This window comes from Danio rerio, chromosome 17 (assembly GCF_052040795.2).
Source record: "Danio rerio strain M-AB ecotype USA chromosome 17, GRCz13ab, whole genome shotgun sequence".
NCBI lineage: Eukaryota > Metazoa > Chordata > Actinopteri > Cypriniformes > Danionidae > Danio > Danio rerio.
The window spans coordinates 48,835,471-48,856,795 of NC_141037.1; the positions used below are offsets into that span (position 1 = coordinate 48,835,471).

The following is a 21,325-nucleotide window of genomic DNA, read 5'->3' on the forward strand; positions in this document are numbered from 1 at the left end:
ATACACAGTAGTCTTATTTATTAGATTTTCCATGGGAAAAAAAAATTGTCTCTTTTCCAAAAAAATTATACCAAATTTATGCATTTACATCACTGCATGTGGATTTGGGTAACTTTTGAATTTGGTTAGGCAAAATCCAGGCGGAAATCCCAAAACAGCACTGGAGTTTAACTGGTCAACCTCCGAGGGCTTAGTGGCCACATAAGTAGATGGCACATTTTAGCTCTTAAGTGGCTATTTAAAATACTTTGTTTTATATTTTGTTCCAGACATACAGTGCCATTCTGCAACTTTTTTGCAGGATATGAAATGTCCCAAAAACTATTTTTAAAGGTCCAAAATGGGCAACAATTGCTGTTTTTACTCCCTGTTAGTCAAAACATGTTCAAAAAATATGTATGTGTTTATTAATGCATTAAAAACAGTCTGGAAAAAGTGTTTTATATGTGGACTCATGGTCCGAATTCACATATGGATGTAATTTTTCTCTAAAAGTATGTCGTATCAAAAGATGATACATAGGTTTTATTCTAATTAGGTTCCAATTAGCCTAAATGGAAATAAAAAAAAAAGCATGTAAAAAGCACCTTGGACCTTAAGGTTTTAACCTTTTTTTTTCCAAGAGCAGTCCGTCTGGTGTGAAACAGAACCAAAACGGCTGAAAAATGCTACAATTAATAAAACATTTTTAACCTTGGTTGGGACCAAAAGAAATGTACTATTGGTGTGAAAGCATTCTAAAGCATTGATGTACTTTTGACTGCATTTCAGGATTCGTTGAAAAACCCATTTAATTTATTTGCTGGTCACAATGTATATTGTAAAAATGCACTGTAATACCAGGTGCTTATTTTATGCAACCTCGACAATCCTTTGTTTTCAGTAGAAAAGTTACATTTTAGTACCTTTTTTAAAATGTCAATCAAAGGATTAAACTTCATTTAAACCAACTGCAAATAGTATATTGTCATGCTTTAAAGTATAGCAACTGGTACTTCATATTAGCTTGTCTAATGTTTAGGGAGAAATACTGCAAATCAAACTCAATCTATCAGGATGTAATTTTGACGGAATTTTTAGAGAAAGAGGTTCACCATACCAACTTGTTGATAGTCACCTACAAGTGGGCAATTGTTCATTGTGCTTGTTTGGAGTCAACAGAGCAGGAGTTAGGTCACAGCCTGAGAATAGCCATGGCATTGTGCCATCTTACATTCATTATCCTTCTTAACAACTCAGTTTTTACCTGCCTGTTTCTCGCAGGTTCTACACTTCACTCATGCTGTCTCCAGTTTAGTCCTCAAAGTTCACACTATCATCACAGATACCGCCGTGAATGTTGACCATGGATGTAACATTTCATCTCATGCACTCTTTTCCTGATGTTGTCCTGCACACTGTTGTACTCCCTCCAAATCTCCAAAACTCCAACTTTGTTTTTCCTTTTGAAGCACTGTAGCACCTTTAATAAAAATGTTATGAGTGCAAACAGTGACATACAGAAATACACTTGCACTGTATGGCCCTAAATTTTCTGAGTAGCAGCGTAGCAGAGTCTTATTAACAATAAAGATTTTTATTAACTAACACTGTTCCATTTGTAGAAACTGTTATAGCCTAATTTTTTATATTTGTGGAACATGATGTCTACAGGTCATTGCACCTCACTACCAATGAAAAACGTTAACTGCTATTTTGTTGTATTTATGAAAAATGTAACTACTGCTCTTCATTGGATTGTCATTTATTGAACTGAATCAGTTTTAATTTAACCAGAACTACATCAGCATTCTACAGGACTCTCCTGCCTGCCTGATATGCTGAAATATCATGTTTTTTGTTTTGTTTTTTGCTTGAAACTAATGGCCAATTTACACTGAGTGGTACTGTTCGGTTTGGTACACTTTTATGGCTGTTTCCACTGTCAAAAGGTACCTAAAGGTGAAGTGTACTTTACCACTTATTGGTCACCCTTTCGAACGAATTTTAAACCAATGAGCCATGGTTGACCCAAGCTCAAACAAACCTTGTCGCTGTCTTGATGTACAGCCACAAAGCCAAGAAGAACAAAATCTGCTGTGTCCTGTTTTTGTTTTATGAGGCCATTTAAAAGCGTGAGCGGTTTTCGCTTTCTCCAGGGAGCTCGCGATTGCGTCTATATTTGAAATAAGGAACTTCTTAAGCTGATGATAATAAAGTGTGTGTGATTTATTGAAGTGAGTGGTTTGCACTGACTGTAGGCTGTATGTTGCGTGTTTTTTATAAACCCAAGTAAGGACTAAATACATGCTGTCTGTAGTTTTTCTGTAATTGATAACATATCTGAGACTGTAAAGGTCTGTATGTGTTCTTAAATGCTTTTTTTATTTATTATTTTATTTGATTGCAGACGTGACAGTAGGCTATTTCACAGTCATTGATCTGCAGTATAAGTAAATTATGTTCATAGAAAAGTTAGTAATGAACATTTATACACAAGTATTTGTGTATAAAGCCTCTTTTTTTTTTTTTTTTTTTTGTGGGAAGTGCATATACTTCTTATATGGTATGTGAACAACCCGCACAGCTAGCTTTACTTTAGACTAGGGGTTAGATCTGTAATCAGGCCATAAAAATTAGGACTAATAGTGTTCGAGCCCGACAAGTACATTTTGATTGAGAGCTTTATAAAGCCTGAACCTGTTTATAGCACAACGTTATTCAAATGTGCACAGGCACACAGCTCCTTTGCCTTTTTTCAAGAATGAGTTATTTATACGCTTTAACATAATTTATTCGTAACAAATGTTGGCTATAGGCCACTTGGAAGTTGATATAAAATAAGTATAAAATAAGTCCTCTGTAACATTGTAACACCTCAGCACTTTATTTAGGCCTAGTTTCATACACTTAGCTTTTAAATTTGGCAACACACCAATGAAAATAAGTCTTTCTTAACAAACTAAATTAAAAATATGTTAGAAATGATGATGGGTATTTGACGTGTTCGGGCAAAGATCTTCAGCTCTACTAGGGTCACCAAACTTGTTTCTGGAGGGCCGGTGTCCTGCAAATTTTAGATCCAACCCTAATGAAACGCACCTGAACAAGCTAATCAAGGTTTTACTAGCCATACTTGAAACTCACGGGCAGTTGTGTTGAGGCAAGTTAATGTAGCTAAACCATGCAGAGACACCGACCCTCCAGGACTTAGACCCCTGCTGTAGACATTTCCTCATGTGAGAATGACCTTGACTGAAACTTTCTGTCCTACACCACGCCCACCAAATGAGCACCTTTGGTACCCTTTAGCAGTGGAAACGCAAGCCTGAAGCCTTCTTTCCACTGCACACGACAAACGACAAGCGACTGACCGGAAGTCATTCATTTCCGATGGAGAGCAGTCCGGGAGCTGTGTGGAGTTCCAATCATCTCCGTATGAGGAAAATTCAGATCCGATTTGAGCTGCGGATCCGTTGAAAATTTTGAACTCCTGCGACTAGACCGCATGCGACCAGCCGGCCGGATGTAATGCATTCCAGTGTTGTAAAAGCAGGTCCGTGCGCGCGAGATGAGAAATAGGAGTTTATTTGGTTATTTTTTTGAATTATCATTAAAAGTCTATATAATAGAACATTTGTTCATTAATGCAACTGAGAAAGTGATAAAAATAAATATATTTTAATGTGGTCTCCACATTCTCCAATATTTCAGTGGTCTATGAGTTTCTAGTATTCATTCATTCAACCATGTAAACGCAGAAAGAGTAAAGGCTTTTGCTTTTGCACTCCTTTATTTCAGACATTGCGAGGATCAGCTTCTCTCCCTTGGTGCACGACAACACTGAAAATACTGTGCGACTGCCACAAGGGGGCAGATTCTGACAGTCGTGTCAATGTCGTGTGCAGTGGAAAAGCGGCTTGATAAAGGTGACCCGTACCAACCCGTACCGTACTGTACCAGTCAGTGGAAACATGCTATAAGTCACTGAGATGTGGTTAGAAAAACAAATACACTTCTCACCTGATTTCAGTGTTTAGCAGCTGTAATTGATTTTGTGTAGTAAAGACACGCTAGCTTGTGATGTGTTGCTTTATTTATTTATTTATTTATTTTTGATATATTGTCAGCGCAGCATTTTGTTCATTCAAGTAGTGTTATTTTAGTCTGCTGTTAGTGCCTTGGCAAATAAAGGAGAATGGAAATGCTGTCCGTTTCATTAGCAGCAAAAAACTTAGAGCCCGATCACACTGAACACGCTTTTTGCGTTGAGAGGCGCATCTATTGAATGGTTTACTAACAGCTGCAAGCGTTTTGTCTGCTGCTTATGTGCCCTGTGTGCCTCATGTTTTAACTGCCTACTGTGCCTAGCGTTTTTGCCGTCGCTCTGCGCTCAGTTGAAAAAAGTAAACTTTGAGCGAAAAAAAAACTTGTGCCTTTTTATTCTCCTATCAAATGAAAGCAGAGGCGGGGTTTCCGTCGAGGTGACAGCAGTGTTTGTGTTAAGACGACTACAGAGTTTTAAAGATAGAGAAGAGACTAGTGGTTGCTTTTTTTTTTATTGTTATTACCCGGAGCTGTATGACTTCACAAATCTTGAAAATCATTCATTCATTCATTTTCTTGTCTGCTTAGTTCCTTTATTAATCCGGGGTTGCCACAGCGGAATGAACCGCCAGCTTATCCAGCAAGTTTTTACGCAGTGGATGCCCTTCCAGCCGCAACCCATCTCTGGGAAACATCCATATACACACACACACACACTCATACTCGTACGCTACGGACAATTTAGCCTACCCAATTCACCTGTACTGCATGTCTCTGGACTGTGGGGGAAACCGGAGCACCCAGAGGAAACCCACGCGAACGCAGGGAGAACATGCAAACTCCACACAGAAACGCCAACTGAGCCGAGGATCGAACCAGCGACCTTCTTGCTGTGAGGCAATATCACAATATTATTAAATATTTTGAAATTATAACAATATCATCAGCAACACTTCTTGTCAACAAAAAAGGCAGAGTGGTATGCCTCCTGTTTTCAGAACGGAAAAACATGTTCGGTGTGATCAGCCCCTCGTCAGCCTAGAACCAAGAAACTTACAAAAACTAGAGTTTGTAAATGTCAACAGATCATGATGATGAATGTAAGTCCCATGGTCCATGCATCGAGCACCAAGGGCCGAAATATACTTTTAGGAAAAGTCTAGAAAAGGCATCAAATCATCAACGTCCAAACAATCCTATGATTTCAATTGTTCATGTGTGCACCAAAAAAAAACAAAAAAACTATAACTTATTTTGTTCACCAGTGTTTTTCTCTTCTTCATCTGTTTGCCTGCGTGCTATGTATTGTGGGCAACACAATGTGTATTGTGCTGCTGACTTTAATCGTTTAAAGCAAACGCTGATTGCTTGATGCAGAGGAGAATACATAGGCAAAGTATTTTTTTATTTTATTTTAAAATTCTGTATAATTGTGAGTGCGCTCACTACACACCAGCTATTCGTTGGATGAGGATGATTCGAAGGCTATGATCGTAAGTGCTTGAGGGACTTTTGCCAGGACGCTAGGGTTAAACTCCTGCTCTTTACGAGAGGTGTCATGGGATTTAAGAGTCAGGACCTCAGTTTAACATCTCATCCGAAAGACTGCGCCCACTGACAGTATGGTGTCCCCTTCACGTTTACTGGGGCATTAGGACTCTCACACACAGGTTGATTGCCCCCTGCTGGCCTCTTTAACACCACTTCCAACAGCATCCTAGTTTTTCTATGTAGTCTCCCATTCAGTTACTGACCAGGTTCAGCCCAGCTTAGGTTCAGTGAGTAACCGGTCTTGGGCTGCAGGGTGATATGGCTGTGGCACAAAAAATCCATGAAACTGCTAGACCGCAAAAGGTGAACTGCGTTATGGTGAGGGACCACTGTAATTAAAATCTTTATTTGGTTAAACTAATCGTTTGTAGTATGAAGTCAACATTAACAGCCAATAGCAGTTAGATATTGTGCAGTGTTAATGCAGTTTGTTTTTACAGCTTAAAATGAGCGTTGATTGGGTCAACGGCACAATAGTTTTCCATCCTAAGTGACTAAAAGGGTTTCTATATAGAGTTCTAGTTAGTTATGGTTTAGTTCTTTTTGTTCATTTATAAAAAAGGATCTATTTGTGATGTTTGTTTTACACAAAGGCACGCTCTCAGTAATTAAAGTCCCATGAACGCAAGGAATGTTTTCTTCTCACCATGAAACTCGCTGGCATGCTGTATTTTGGGGAGGTTTTGTTACTGTTGGCTGCTTATTATCCATCCACAGTGCCTCGTCAGAGCTGAAAATAGCCCAGCGCACAGTCATCTGTGAATCACGCTGCTCTTTGGGGTCACAACGCTCTGAGGTGGAAGGGCCATCCATGTCTCCAGGCGTCGCTCCGAAAGGGTTAACCTCAAAACGGCCAGTTCTCCAGCAGTGACACACGTGCAGCTGCATCATTGTAATGGTAAAGTTGAACAAAGAACCGGCTCTGCAGCTCCTTTCAGATAACGGGTCACAAAATGTCACTTAACTATTCCAGGAACAATATGCGATTGTTCATGGATGTCTTGATGGTTTTTTCCCCAAAGAGAGTACAGTTCTTTAGCCACTTGCAATGTGGGCTACCCAGTGCTGGTGGAGGGTACAGTTAAATTGGATCTCGTGGCTTGAGGTTGGTGGTCAAAGAATCTCATCGCATGTGTTTACTACAAATGCGAAGCTCAAGCTGCTCTGGCGTCTCGCAGATGGAGCGGCTTCATTTACCCTGTTGTTCAACGGGTGCAGATCTATTGTTTGGAGTCCTTTTCTAAAGCTTTTGTGGCCCACTGTAAAACAGGGGTGGGATGTGGGGATGGATTGATGGACCCCCTGCTGTGAGTGTGGAGCGCAGCCTAATGTTTTACCCTCAAGCCTCTTTGTTCCACTTCACTATGGGCACCAAATGCAGCACCAGCAATAACGTCCCAAATTTTTCAGTTGGAAGACGGTCAGTCACACACGAAACAGAGTCCCTTTATGAGAAAAACTAAATGGCTTTGGATTAAAGCTGGTTGAGATAGATAAAAAAATAAACTTGAAATAAAAGAAATGACAATATGCAATAAATCTGTAGTGATTTGTTCAGAAAAATCCTAATTAATTTTGATTAATGGTTAATGACCACACTATCAGTCAAACTGAAAGTTATTAACACCGATATACTGCAAAACGAATAACCATTACAGCCTTTATGAATGAGGAAGCATGTTTAGTTGTTTGTATCCATTGGTATTATGCATTACAAATATGTTATTACCAAATAGCTGGTGAATGAGCAGGACAGTATAATTGTACCCTTTATAAGTTCTAAAAGATGGTGATTAGGGTTGTTGTGTGTAATTATGCACACTTTACTATTACATCTACAGTAAGCAAGGACACAGAAAAAGAAAGTTTTGCCAGTAAGGCTGTTTAACTGTGAATTTATTATTTTATTTATTTATTTTTTGTCATTTAAATTTTTTTTTGACTGCTTTCAATTTTGTTTTTGTTTTTTATTTGTAATAATTTTTTCAAGCTTTAGCTCAGTCTTTATTGTAGGAATAAGTGTTAGTTTAAAATTCTGTATTGAGTGTTAAAAAAAAGGAACATATATATATGTATGTGTATATATATGTATGTATATATATATATATATATGTATGTATATATATATATATGTATGTATATATATATATATATATGTATATATATATATATATGTATGTGTGTATATATATATATATATATATATATATATATATATATATATATATGTATATATATATATATATATATATATATATATATGTATATATATATATATATATATATATATGTATGTATGTGTATGTGTATGTGTATGTATATATATATATATATATATATATATATATATATATATATATATATATATGTGTGTGTGTATATATATATATATATGTGTGTATATATATATATATATGTGTGTATATATATATATATGTGTGTGTGTATATATATATATATGTGTGTGTGTGTATATATATATATATATATATATATATATATATATATATATATATATATATATATATATATATATATGTATATATATATATATATATATATATTACCTGATGGTAACAATTGGAAGGTGTTTGATAAAGGATGTCTCTCATCACTTACAATCATGATAGCCTTATTTAGTACTCTTTCTTTGTATGTACTATCAATGCTTAGTAGTTTTATTCACAACAACTTACTGGCTGTTGTTACCACCTCCCCCATTGAGCTCTTCTGGGCCTCAGAAGCTTTTCCATACTAACAGATTACACCAAATGTTGCAATACATTCAATAAAAGCACTATAAAACATGATCAACAATGTGTTGTCAACAATAAAAGACAATAGTTTCTTTAAGTAGTACATTCTCTGAATCTTTTTCCTTATATTCAGTTCATACATCCCACTTAAGTTTATTAACCAACATCGCACCCAAAAAAGTTTGTTAAATTTTAGCAAGACACTTCACATATAGCCTTCTTTTTTAGGTGCTGGTTGTATGTCCTCATGCTGTGGCAACAATTCTGTGGCGGCTCTTACAAATTACCTGGTTTTGTTTGTTGTCTCTGACTTTAAAACCCTAGATATTCCCATATTACCAACATGCTGTTTTTTTTTTTTTTTTTTTTTGATATTCATTTGTCTATTAATGCTTCTAAAATGACAAATGCCATCATTCCACTTGTTCGCGCTTCCCTGTTTGTTTGTTTTTACTGTAGTTTCGTTGCACAATTCTGATTGGGCAGAATGAACTTGTGCTCACTCAATTGGCTAGTGAGACTGTCACACACAGACAGCAGTCACGCGTTTGCTCTGGGTGGGGGGGGAAGTTAAATTATCCATATTTCATATCGCAGCCTCTTGTGATTTTAGCTTATTGCAACGTTTAAAATCGCAATTACGATTTGATTTCGATCAATTGTACAATGCTACTTGCCAGATTCTGTATGGGCCAGATAAGTGAATTGGATGGAACATATTTAACTGTGAGCAGTTTTATTTCATTCATTATAAAATATTTTGTTTTAAATTAGGGCTCGGCCAGTAAACAATATTATATCAAATCATGATATTTTGTCAATGACAATAAGCTCTAGACCAGGCGTGCATAAAGTTTTTTTTTTTGTATGAAGGGTCAAAATCTAAATATCATGGAGAGCTGTGGGCCAAAGGTCAATTTATTAAACTATAGTACATTAAAGTTGCCATAGCAGGGTTCAACGCTAAGGATTTTTTGTACTGGTCTGATCGGGCCAGTGGTTCAGATATTTACCTGCCCTGCCAAAATTTTTAATGGCCCCACCAAAAAAAAAAAAGAATAGCTATATTTTAGCCGCATATTTTAAATAATGTGTCAAAAATAAAGTTTGTGAATTTACAATTTTAATACTTAAAAAAAAAATTAATCAAATTGTTATGCAAACAAAAAGAGTAGTATGGAAAATGTGGAGGTATTTTATTACAGTTCGAAATTATTTAACAAAAGGTGGGCTGACTTGTCAAACTGACGACAAACTGTGCAAAACATCACTTCATTTTTTTGTCACGTTGTTCACATGTAAATGTCTGCTTCCAAGACATTAGAAACAGACATTTTCTTTTAGCCTTATATTTTGATATTTGATGTTGCTGTTTCTTCTCCGTTCTGGTTGTTACCAGGGGTCCGTTCTTCGTACGTGGATTACTCAGTTAGCTGGATTTGGATATTGACGATTTGACACGATCCAGGATCATTTCGTTCTTCAAAGCTGATCCGAGAGTTGTTGTCATGGCAACAGATCTGCTAGGTCAAACCTGATCGGGAGCAGGTTCAAATCATATAAACAGGATTAGATCGGCTCAGTTCAAGCAAAGATGATACAGAAAGTATGTACCGAGTTCTGATATTTTCTTACAGTAAAAGTTATATACACTTGGGAAAATAGTAGTTTTTAACTATATATTTAAAGTTATAGTCATTAATAAAATAAATAAAGTTTTACATATTAATAAAACGTATGCAATCTGCACCCTCGAAATGAAAGTACAAAGACTGCCACTTGGTGGTGCAAAGAGAAAACTTATTGATATGAACTTTTTAGATCGCTTTAGTACAAATTGTGTATAATAGAAATGCACAATATGTGACTTTTTTTAAAAGCAATAATACATTTATGCAGTCATAAACATGTTTTGATAGTTAATATGCTGGTGATTTGATGCTTCACAAAAGTTGCAGACGCCTTTACCAATATCAAAATGCTTTTGGAAACAACCAGTTATTCTTTACACCGATTAAAAAACTGTACTATAATAAAGAAAATCTTTTCTAAATGTAGAACTAAATACATTGATTTGCATTGAAATACATGATGAATACTCTTGTCTTGACAAATGAAAGTGTAAAGCCTGCAGCTCACAACTAATGTGAAGTTACTGCGTGTTATATTTAACAAGCCGTTTACTGCTAATTTGATGTAATTTTGCTCACATGGATAATTGAATATTAATCAGATGATGTCATTACGCTGCTGTGCCGTCAGCCAATCGTTGCATTGCTGATCATGATTTCGAGGATCGATAGATCTGTCCTTAACAACACACGCAGCGATCTCAGATCAGTTCATCCAGACATTCTAATCTGATTCGCGAACTTGTTTGAAGAACCAAATAAGCGAGAGATCAGTTATCAAGATTAAAAGATCCAGGATCTGCCAAATCATCTTAGATCATTTAAGCGAGGTACGAAGAACGGACCCCAGGTTATGGAAAAAAATAGCATGCTCAAAACATCAAATCAGATAAGAGGAACCTTAAAGAAATATGTTGTTTACTACATCACAGACAGGGTAGTGCTTAAAGACCTAAAAGCACAAACTTAAAATGCACGCAATTGACTAATAGTCGCAGACAAATTAAATGTTAGTGACAAGGCAGTACTGTCCCAATCGGGCCAGTAATGATCCTGTCTGCTGTCCCAAGCGTCTCTCACGCTGGCCCTGGGCCACTGGGCAGTCCTTATTGTTGAGCCCTGCATAGGTATAATTTCCTAATTTATTTCATAGTATTTCAAAATAAATAGAAAATATTACTTTAAATCCTATTAACTAATGCTGTTTAACTTTTTAAATGATAACTTTTATGCAGTTTTTTTGCAATTAAAAACATTTATAACACATTGGAGTTCAATGCTGAATACAGAAGTCAGTCAGAATCTGCCTTGACTTGATTTGCTCATCAACGTCTCTGCATTGTCATTGTGCATTTAAACCAAATTTGATTAATTTACACCATTTAATTGAAACTGTTAATATCAGTTAGCCTTTAAATAAAAAGCTTGAATTGATAATCGTGAAACCATCTCCATCATTTTCTCTTTCTTCTCAGTTGGGAATGGCGGGTCAAATCAAAGCTTACCATTGGCCAACTTTTGCCAACGGGCCCTAGTTTAGGCATCTCTGCTCTAGACTTTTTTTTTTTTTTTAATCCATATTGATCTTAGAACCAGTCACACAGCAGAAATGTTCAACAATGGAAATCTAGAAGCATGTTGATATTAGAGATATACCAAATATTCGGCCACCAAAAATGTATCGGCTGCAAATGTTATTTAATGGACTCTGATTTTTGTGGCTTCAGTTATTGTTGGGATACTCTTTCAAATCTGGAAACATTAACAACTTTTATTGAAATGTATATCATTATCGTTCAATATGGAAAATATTTATTGGCATTGCATTTTTGCCAGACCTACTTTTAAAAGCTTTTTTTGTCATGCATTGTGGTCTTTTCTCAGTTGCACAGTCTAGGGTTTTACACTCGTGCTCCCTGTAGTCTTTGAAGTATATCAACCCGCTGTAAAACTGTTTGTGAAATGGAAATATGGACATGATTTGCAGTTCATAATATTTACTGAATATAACCATAATTTCTGCACTGGAGAAGGCCTCTTTCGAGAGCATTAAGCTGTGCAAGCGCTCTTTCAGCACCTGCCATGACAAACCAATTCAAATTAAAAACATTTTTTATTCTTTACAGAAGCTTAGAACTTGGTAATTTTGTATGCTTTATTGCATGTAAAATGGTTATGCTGGCAGATGTTCTTCATGCCATATGAAGATATGCTTTTTTTTCTCTATAAATCAAAATATTCTTAACTTCTCCTTTTAAATGTAATATTCTCCCACATTTGGGGTTTGTACTACATGAGGTGACGACACTTTTTGCGTTCATCCATTCACATGTTTTTGGACCACTACTTGCCGTGTTGCGAGCTTAACCTTTTTTTTTTACACAACAGCAGTGTACTTCAAAACAAAGTGGTAATTTTCCAGTTTAGAAAACTTTTACATGCCGATGCCGACTTAGTCATATTTGTGGATTGTTTGGAAAAATGATGTATATTGTGTTCTAGGCATGTAGTTGGCAGTGTCATTTTATAATGAAACCCTATGCACCTGTACATATATGCTCCTGTAGTCTGTCATTGTGAGTACTTGTGCATGTTATTTTATTTTTTTAATGTACATGAAGATGTCTGTATTATTTTTGGCAAACTTAAACTTCAAAGTTTTCCACAACTTTTCCACCAAATCTTCAAAAAAATTCCAGGTTTTCCAATTAAAATGGATGTGTAAATGCCTTCAAAACCTCAGAAAAAGTTTCAAGATGGCCTTTTACTGAATATTTAAACATCAGAATTATTCTAAACACTCATATAATATAGCTGAAATAGACCATTTCAATGTGGTCATGTCATTGGCCCATGAACATGTCCTGCTTGTTATCAAACTACTTCATAACTGTAACTAGAGGCAATTCAATCATAACCTAATGTTAAAACTGCTATCATAACATTCTTTATCAATATGTGGCTCTTTTGGTATTCTCAGAATCTATGGAATTAAAAAATGTCAAATTGTTTTTGTTAACACCCCTCAATTTTCTAGAAGTGGTTTATTTATTTAAACTGTTTATTAAGCAGACTGTTCAAAGTCAGTCATTTTGTGTGAACCATTTCCCATACAACTTATCTTTTTTTTTTGCAAAGCACATTTTAAATATTTGAATGTCTTTTGGCTGAGAAATTGTATGTTTTTTTTTAGTTTGTGTCATAGTCTATATATAGACATGTAGACACCCATACTTGCATCACTCTTTAGTGTGCGATATTACAGGGTATATGTGGGGCATGAAATTTTGGCTTCCAGTATGCATATGTGAACTGCTTATGACCTCCAGTGTTATTGAGAAAAGTGTTACTATAGGTTCATGTGAACCAAAACAATCCAGTGCTCGCCATGTAAGTGGATGGTGAGATTTTAGACCCTGCTATCTATTGGTTGTTGCACAGATAGAAGCCACCTTCCTCTCTTGGCTGTGTTTTTCCATTGTTGCACACTAGTCTAGTAACCATGACCCAGTTTCCACTCCCTCTAGTGCGCACGTGATCAAGATGTGGGTAATTTGGAAATCACAGATTAGAGGAGCAAAAGGGTGAATCGAGAAGCAAGAAATAAGCATGCTGGGAAATTGGCTGTATATATCCCAGCAATGTGGTTTGTCTTAAATCACTGAAATACTGTTCACACACACTACAGTTTGAAGTGAACCTCATTCACATCAGAGTCAGATTATTTATGGTTAATTTCATGTTTCAAAAACGTTAATCTGATCTCAGGCCATACGTTTTCATTTTGATAGTCATGTGATGTTTGCCTCTTCTTACACACTTGATTTGAATCATGTATCATTTATTTATAACAAGCTGCGTATGACAGCTGTTTGAGTAATGAATGTTTGATGGGGGTGTGTTTCACAAACAGTAAAGTGCTCGAATTGCACATGTTTGTTGCAGTGGTGTTTTGGTACAACATTAAACCTTTACAAAGGTCATCATTATCCTCTTACCTATTCACGTTCCCGGGTTTTTAAGAGTAAATGTCATTTATAAAGGTCATATGAGGCCATGGCAAATATTATTAAAGCTTTGTCTTTTGCTCCAACACCAAAGCTTAAAATAAAAATCTACAGCAAGTACTTAAATAGGCCTGTCACGATATCTATTTTTGTTGTACGAGAAATCGCAGCAAAATATATTGCGATAATTGATATTAATGGTATTTTAGGAGCATTTATGCCACTCATTATATAATGCTAGAATGTTAGAAATATTTAATTATAGTCATTTTAGCAATTTAATAATTAGGCGTTGGAATCGGAATGTGAAAATGCATATCCTACATAAAATAATAAATGTTAACAAAAAAGTGCAAAGTAAAAAGTAACTGAAGCTGCGATATCTGCTACTAGATCTATTTTCAGTTGTCAGACAGCCACATTAAATCATACTAAAGTAATTTACAGTAAATACTATAGTGTTTTTTTAACCCTACTGACATTGACACCTTCAATAGAAAGAGGTGTTGCACAATCCGCTAAAATGTTGCTAGAATTGGTCTATGTATGGTTGATGTATATTGCATCACCAAAAACGATTGAGGTCTGGTCCATGCGTTGTTTATGTGGATGTAATAAATATTGTGACAGGCCTAGAACTAAATAAGGTGCATGAATTACAGCATTTAGAAGACAACACCTGCTGTACATGTGCACCTGTGTATGTGGCGGTCCAGTTTTCCCTCATTTGGAAGTTGATTAAAGATTAAACAATGCAGTGGATTCTCAGGCCACTGGATAATTAATCCAGGAAATATGATTTAGTAATAAATTTAGGCAGATTTTCTAAAGTAATTTATCAATATTGAATGTTAAGTTTACTCTGTTGGTACTTTTTGCTGGCTTAGGTTTGTAATGGATACTAAAACCAACAGTATTTGGCAGCAGGTCTGTCTTACTGAGTGATTTGTTTAATCATTCATTCATTCATGCGGATGCTTTATTTATTTATATATATATATATATATATATATATATATATATATATATATATATATATATATATATATATATATATATATATATATATATATATATTATTATTATTATTATTATTATTATTATTATTATTACTATTACTATTACTATTTTTATTTAAATGCAGTTTAATTTGGAAACCAATTAATTGAGGCTCAATTTCTATTGGTATCTTAAATCCTTGCACACTCCCTCCAAGTCTACATTTTTGCAAATTAAGGCAGCACTATGCAAGTTTTTGACCTTAAGATATTGTTTCTAAAGTTAATATCAGTGGTAGAATAACTTTAACTAATGAATTTTGTTGCTGTGGTTACCAGATCTGCCTCCTTCACCTGAAATCTTCTTCGCAAATATTATTACTCATCCCTTTTGTTAGTTATATGTGGACTAATACACTCATTGGTCACTTGATTAGGTAAACCTTACTAGTACTGGGTTGGTAAACCGCTTTAATCCTTCATGGCAGATTCAACAAGGTACTGGAAAAATTCTCAGAGATTTTTGGTTAATATTGACATGATGACATCACGTAGTTGCTGCAGATTTGTCGGCTGCACATCCATGATGTTAATCTCCCATTCCACTACTTCCCTAAGGTGCACTAATGGATCGAGATCTGGTGACTGTGGAGGCCATCTGAGTACTGTCACCTCACTGGTTTTCTTTAACATGACAATCTGAAATGATTTGCACTTTGACATATCATGTTATCCTGCTGGAAGTAGCCATCAGAAGATGAGTACACTGTGGTCATAAAGTGATGGACAGGGTCGGCAACAATACTCCAGGTAGGAGTATTGTTTGGCCTTGAAACAGTGCTCAATTGGTACTAATGGGCCCAAAGTGTGCCAAGAAAATATCCCCCACAACATTTCACTACCACCAACACCAGCCTGAAATGTAGGATATAAGGCAGGATGGATCCATGCTTTCATGTTGTTGATGCCAAATTCTGACCCTACCATCCGAAAGTCGCAGCAGAAATCGAGACTCATCAGACCAGGCAGCATTTTTCAAGTCTTCTATTGTCCAATTTTAAGCCTGTGCCAATTGTAGCCTCCGTTTTCTGTTCTTAGCTGACAGGAGTGGCTCCCGGTGTGGTCTTCTGCTGCTGTAGCCCATCCACCTCAAGGTTGGATGTGCTGTGCATTCAGAGATGATCTTCTACATACCTCGGTTGTTACGAGTGGTTATTTGAGTTGCCTTTCTATCAGCTGGAACCAGTCAGTAACCTATATCTCCTCTGACCTTTGGCATCAACAAGACATTTGCGCCCACAGAACTGTCGCTAATTGGATATTTTCTTTTTTTTTTTTCAAACCATTCTCTGTAAACCCTAGAGATGGTTGTGCGTAAAAATTCCAGTAGATCAGCAGTTTGTAAAATACTCAGACCAGCTGTCTGGCACCAACAATCATGCCACATTCAAAGTCACTTAAAGCACTGTTCTTCCCCATGCTGATGCTCTGTTTAAACTGCAGCAGGTCATCTTGACCATATCTACATGCCTAAATATATTATGTTGCTGCCATGTGTTTGCCTGATTAGAAATTTGTGTTAACGAGCTGTAGGACAGGTGTACCTAAAAAAGTGGCCGTTGAGTGTATATTTGCCAATATGTTTCAATTAATGGAAATCACCGTGAACTGCATGTAAAATCATCACTACTGTGTCCGTGAGAAAATAAGATCACCATTGCACATTAGCTACACTATTGACGAGTACTGTCCTTGTTTACGTTGTTCTTTTTCAAATCTCCTTCTCGATTTGTGAAATACTAATGAGATAACAGAATCCAGAAGTTCTTAAACTTTTTATTTTTCATATTGGTTTGATACATTTTAAATGTAAATTTATTTTCAGGTATAAAATATGAAATGATTTTTAAATAGTTAATAATCCATGAATGAGTCTAAATTTCGTTTCAACAGTGCTATTCATATTTAGTACAATATCTTGTGTATGTGTGTATACTGCAAATTGATGGCCAATGTCAGCAACTGATAGTCTGTACATTTATTTATACCTATACATCTAGTATCTTGTCTACAGCCTAAAAATACCCTAAACACTTCAGGAATTACAAAAATGCTCTTGTATTGTGGCAGCAATTTTGTTGGGTTGACAAGTGTGACAGTTTTCAGAAAGTGTAAAACTCGCTTAATTTGGTGAAAAAAAAACTGTTCTCAGAGCAAATGTATGAGCATAGTGTTGTTTTGTGCTTTCTGAAAGAAGCTTTTGTTGTGTTGTGACAGGCAGTGAACTGTAAGGGCCAGCACAGCATCTCCTACACGCTGTCCAGAAACCAGACGGTGGTGGTGGAGTACAGCCATGACAAAGACACGGACATGTTCCAGGTACTGTTCTGCAAAAGCAAAAAAAAAAAATCACTTTGAAGTGTCTCTTCTCCTCCTCACTATCTGCCTGTTTACTGAAGAAAGGCAATACTATAATGAAAAAGCAACCACCACAGCCAGTCAAGGTCTGAGATGACAATACATGTAATGGATTTGGCTCTAAATTTGCCAAATTTTAGACTGATATGTTAAAAATAGTCCTGGGAACCGTATTAAATAAGTTGATGTGATCTGCAAAAAGACTTTAAATAGGACTTTTGCACATACTTTGTTTACTATACACATGCTCTATTATATGTGACGCTCTTGCTGCTTTTGGCATCTGCCATTACGCTATATGAAATGTGATCCTACCCATAATCCAATATACACAGATGGATCAAAAAAGGACAGTGATGTTTCTGCAGCAATAGTAATGGGTTAATCACACTACGGCATTGGCATTCCCGATCAAAGCTCAATTTTTAAAGCAGAAGCAAAAAGGCTATTATTATCTTTGTTCTAGAACACAATGAAAATGCTGAAGGACACAATTTTATTATCTTTTCTGATTCTAAATCTTGTCTACAGACATTGAATTCTTTTAAACTGGAGCATCCCATTACCATTGACATTTTTATCAAAGTAAATGAATTACACAAAGTTTTATAATATAGTCTTCTGCTGGATCCCCGGACATACCGGACTACTTGGGAATGAACAAGCTGACAAAGCCACCAAAACAGCCCTAGCAGGAAAGCTGAAGGACTGTAAAATCCCACCTTCAGATCTAAAGCCACCAATAAAAGGCTACATTCTCATCAAATGGCAAACAGAATGGGATCAGTGCCCAGAAAATAAACTTTTTGAAATTCAGCCAGAAATAGGAAAAGAAAATCTAATTTATTTTTTAAGTAAAGACACAACGAGATTGTTTATAGAAGATGCCGCATTGGACACACGAGACTCACGCATGAACATTTACTTAAAGGAGAAGAACCACCAAAATGTCTATATTGTAACGGAAACCAAACTGTTAAACATGTTCTTGTGGAATGTCCCAATTTTAATGTTATCAGACAACAGTTTTTATCTGGAGAGACTTTAAAGGAAATATTCTTAAATGTGAATCCATCTAAAATTGTACAATTTTCATCAAAAGGAATTAAAACTGTTTTAGATTTTAAAAAAATCTTAAACTGTTTTAGATTTGTATCATTATGGAAGATAAATATACATATTATTACAGAATATATCATTATTATTATTATTATGTATTTTACCTTGGACATTATTTATTTATTTTAATTGTAAGAATAGTTTTTTAATAATAGAAAATTGGTATTTATAAAACTTGATAAACTTGATCTATTTTCTTTTTGCCATGACATGGCAATAAAATTAAAACTCTCTCTCTCTATGAAATGGGAACTTTATATTATGAGGTGCTCTGAAAGTCACTATAGGTGGAATTAAAGTCTCAATTTGTGGATGTTGAGAAATGGGCTCCAAGGAAAAAGGTTGGGAACCACTGTGCTAGAACGGAGTGAGGTTTACCTGCATAGCACTTAACTACCTGTCCGCCATTACACTCACTCCTATCCCGGACGAGCCCCCACGTGAAATCCTCTGGTCCAACTGCACCCAACAGACTCTGAACTGGGATCGAACCGGCCATTCTTTGTATGGTGTTCGGTTGCTATAACAAGGGGGCTGAAGACCATGGCCTCTATATGTCGCTGGAGTCCCTTTAGAGGTCAAAGTAGTAAGGTTTACCCTCACAACACTTCACTAGCTGCCTTCTGTTACACTTATGCACTGTGTAGATATACATACAGAGAGTCGTATGTTGTCTTTATTTATTTATTTAAATAATCAGGAGATGAAGTCTAAACCCATATCATTAAATGTATATATAAATATTATTACTTGGTTGTTAAACTAAAAAGGCTTGTAATTGATTGTGGATAAAATAATTATTCTGCATTTAAAACCAGAAGATTTTTTTTTCTTTTGATAAGTATTTTACAAAATACAGCCCTTTTTAATTAATAGCAACAGAAACTGGAGTTTCTTTATTGCGTCAGATGTCAATTTTGTTCTCAGTTGATTTGTTGAATGTCGGTTTGTGATCTCCAATCCAGAACATAAAAGCAGCCCTGGAGCAGTTTAGCTATGCAGCATAGAATACCATCGCAACAAATAACGATTAAAGCTGAGCTTTCTTACTGGTACCGAAAATCCAGGATTGGTGCAAACCAAAACTTAGCTGACTTGCCAGCTAATTCAGCTTCATTGTACAAGCCCCAGGTCTGCACATGATGGAAAGAGTCATGCAGATGGGAAATGAGCAAATGAGAAGAAAAGCAAAAACAGGAACCAGCAGCAGTAGCCCACAAGGACAAAACAGAAACTCTCTCTATAAAAAGGAAATAAAGTGGAGAGCGTTGCGTCTTTTATTTCAGTACATGTATTTATAAACAGGATTTAGTGCAACGAGCACCTCTCTATTCTTGGGAATTTCCATCCCACATTTAAAACCAAAATAAGCTCTTCAAACAAGTACCAGCACATGCAGAACTATTTTCCATCCTGTTTACTCTTGAGGCTAAACGGTGTAGGGACCGTAATTGTCACTTGACTCAAACCACATACAATAGTTTGCTCATTTAAGAATTTGTTTTTGCTCCTCAGATTCCTGATATACCAAGATATGGATTGTTTTTAATTGATTATTTGATTCCAGTATAGGGTTCGGTGTTAAGTTTTTAAGTGAGATTGTATTACTGAACAATACAAATTAGATACAAAAACATTAACAAAAAATTGACAGTTACAGTGCTTTTAACAGCAGTCTACAAACCGGTTTCAAATGGTTAAATCTTTAGCATAAATATGAAATTTTTTTTGCCTTTTCTGCTAATAAACAACACATTGACTTGTTTTTATTGCATCATAAGGGTTTTGTCACAAAACTTATGATTATTTACAGTAGTGTTGCTGACGTCCATGATTCCACTAAACATTGCCATCTTCAGCAATGTTTATGTTGGTTTGTCATTGTTTTTTTTTGGACAGTGAATCAAAAAACAGCCTGATTCAGTTCTGACATCTTGTAGACCAGCTAAGTTTTGTAAAAACAGTTGAATGCACATTTGCGAACTCGTACATTGGTAACGTAGTGCGATAATTTAAGACTCCGCAAATAAAGCAAGCAGGTTCACAATAAAAATACAAGTTATAATACTTAAGGTTGCTGATTAAAAAGGAAACCAGTTGGCTTCATATAAAGAAACGTATCATTGATGCTTCCCTTGCCTTCAATTCCTTGGTGCCTCATTTCAGTGCCACTTAGATGCCCGTTGACTAAAATCTAAATTCTGATTTGGTCCAGTGCATATTGATCATATGTACTGCTGCCAATGTTTCTCGTGCAAGTTCTAAAGTGATGGTAAAGTGACAGCTTTATTGTGCTATTCATTAAATGGGCAAAGTGTTAATGTGTATGTGTGTATATTTTTTCAAATTTAAATGTACCATCACAGCAGTGCTTATGAATTTATTTTAAATGAATTCCAATGAAAACGGCTATTTTGGTGCATTTGTGTTAAATGCAGCCCGGGTTAGATTTCAAAAGACTTTATTTCAAATTTTATTGATCATTAACTTTTAAACTGTATTGTGCAATATATACTTGTTTTTACTTCTACCACTAATATTACTGTATACAGAGTACCCACGCTAAGCCAAATGTCATGACTTTTACTGACTAAAATGATGTATTTTCATGACCTAATAGCACTTGAGCAGATTAAGAAAAATGTATCTTTAATCACGTTCTCATGTCACTTTTGTTAAGGATACAGTGCTAAAGCCCAAACAAAGATAGACTGGAAGTTCAAATGAATTAATGAAGTATTTTTTTTCAATTAATAACAAAAATCCCTGGCAGTCAAATTACCTGAAAAAGAATAAAAAATTCAGAAATTCCAGATAGC

At 35.7% G+C, this 21,325-nt stretch overlaps 1 protein-coding gene and 1 long non-coding RNA gene across 6 annotated transcripts in view; one reads left to right on the forward strand and one right to left on the reverse strand.

Moving 5' to 3' along the window:
• The window catches only part of peli2 (pellino E3 ubiquitin protein ligase family member 2), a 51,586-nt gene that overhangs the window by 22,412 nt on the left and 7,849 nt on the right, over positions 1-21,325 (forward strand). For all 3 annotated transcript variants that reach the window (XR_015512528.1, XR_015512529.1, NM_001002616.1), the window contains 1 exon segment: positions 17,247-17,348. Coding sequence is in view for 1 of the 3 variants with exons in the window: in NM_001002616.1 (NP_001002616.1) it covers positions 17,247-17,348 (102 nt within the window). In the remaining 2 variants the exon portion in view is untranslated.
• Positions 16,793-21,325, reverse strand: part of LOC141378415 (uncharacterized) — a 46,860-nt gene continuing 42,327 nt past the window's right edge. For all 3 annotated transcript variants that reach the window (XR_015513803.1, XR_015513804.1, XR_015513805.1), the window contains one exon: positions 16,793-17,356. This is a non-coding gene — a long non-coding RNA (uncharacterized LOC141378415). The remainder of the gene's footprint in view (positions 17,357-21,325) is intronic.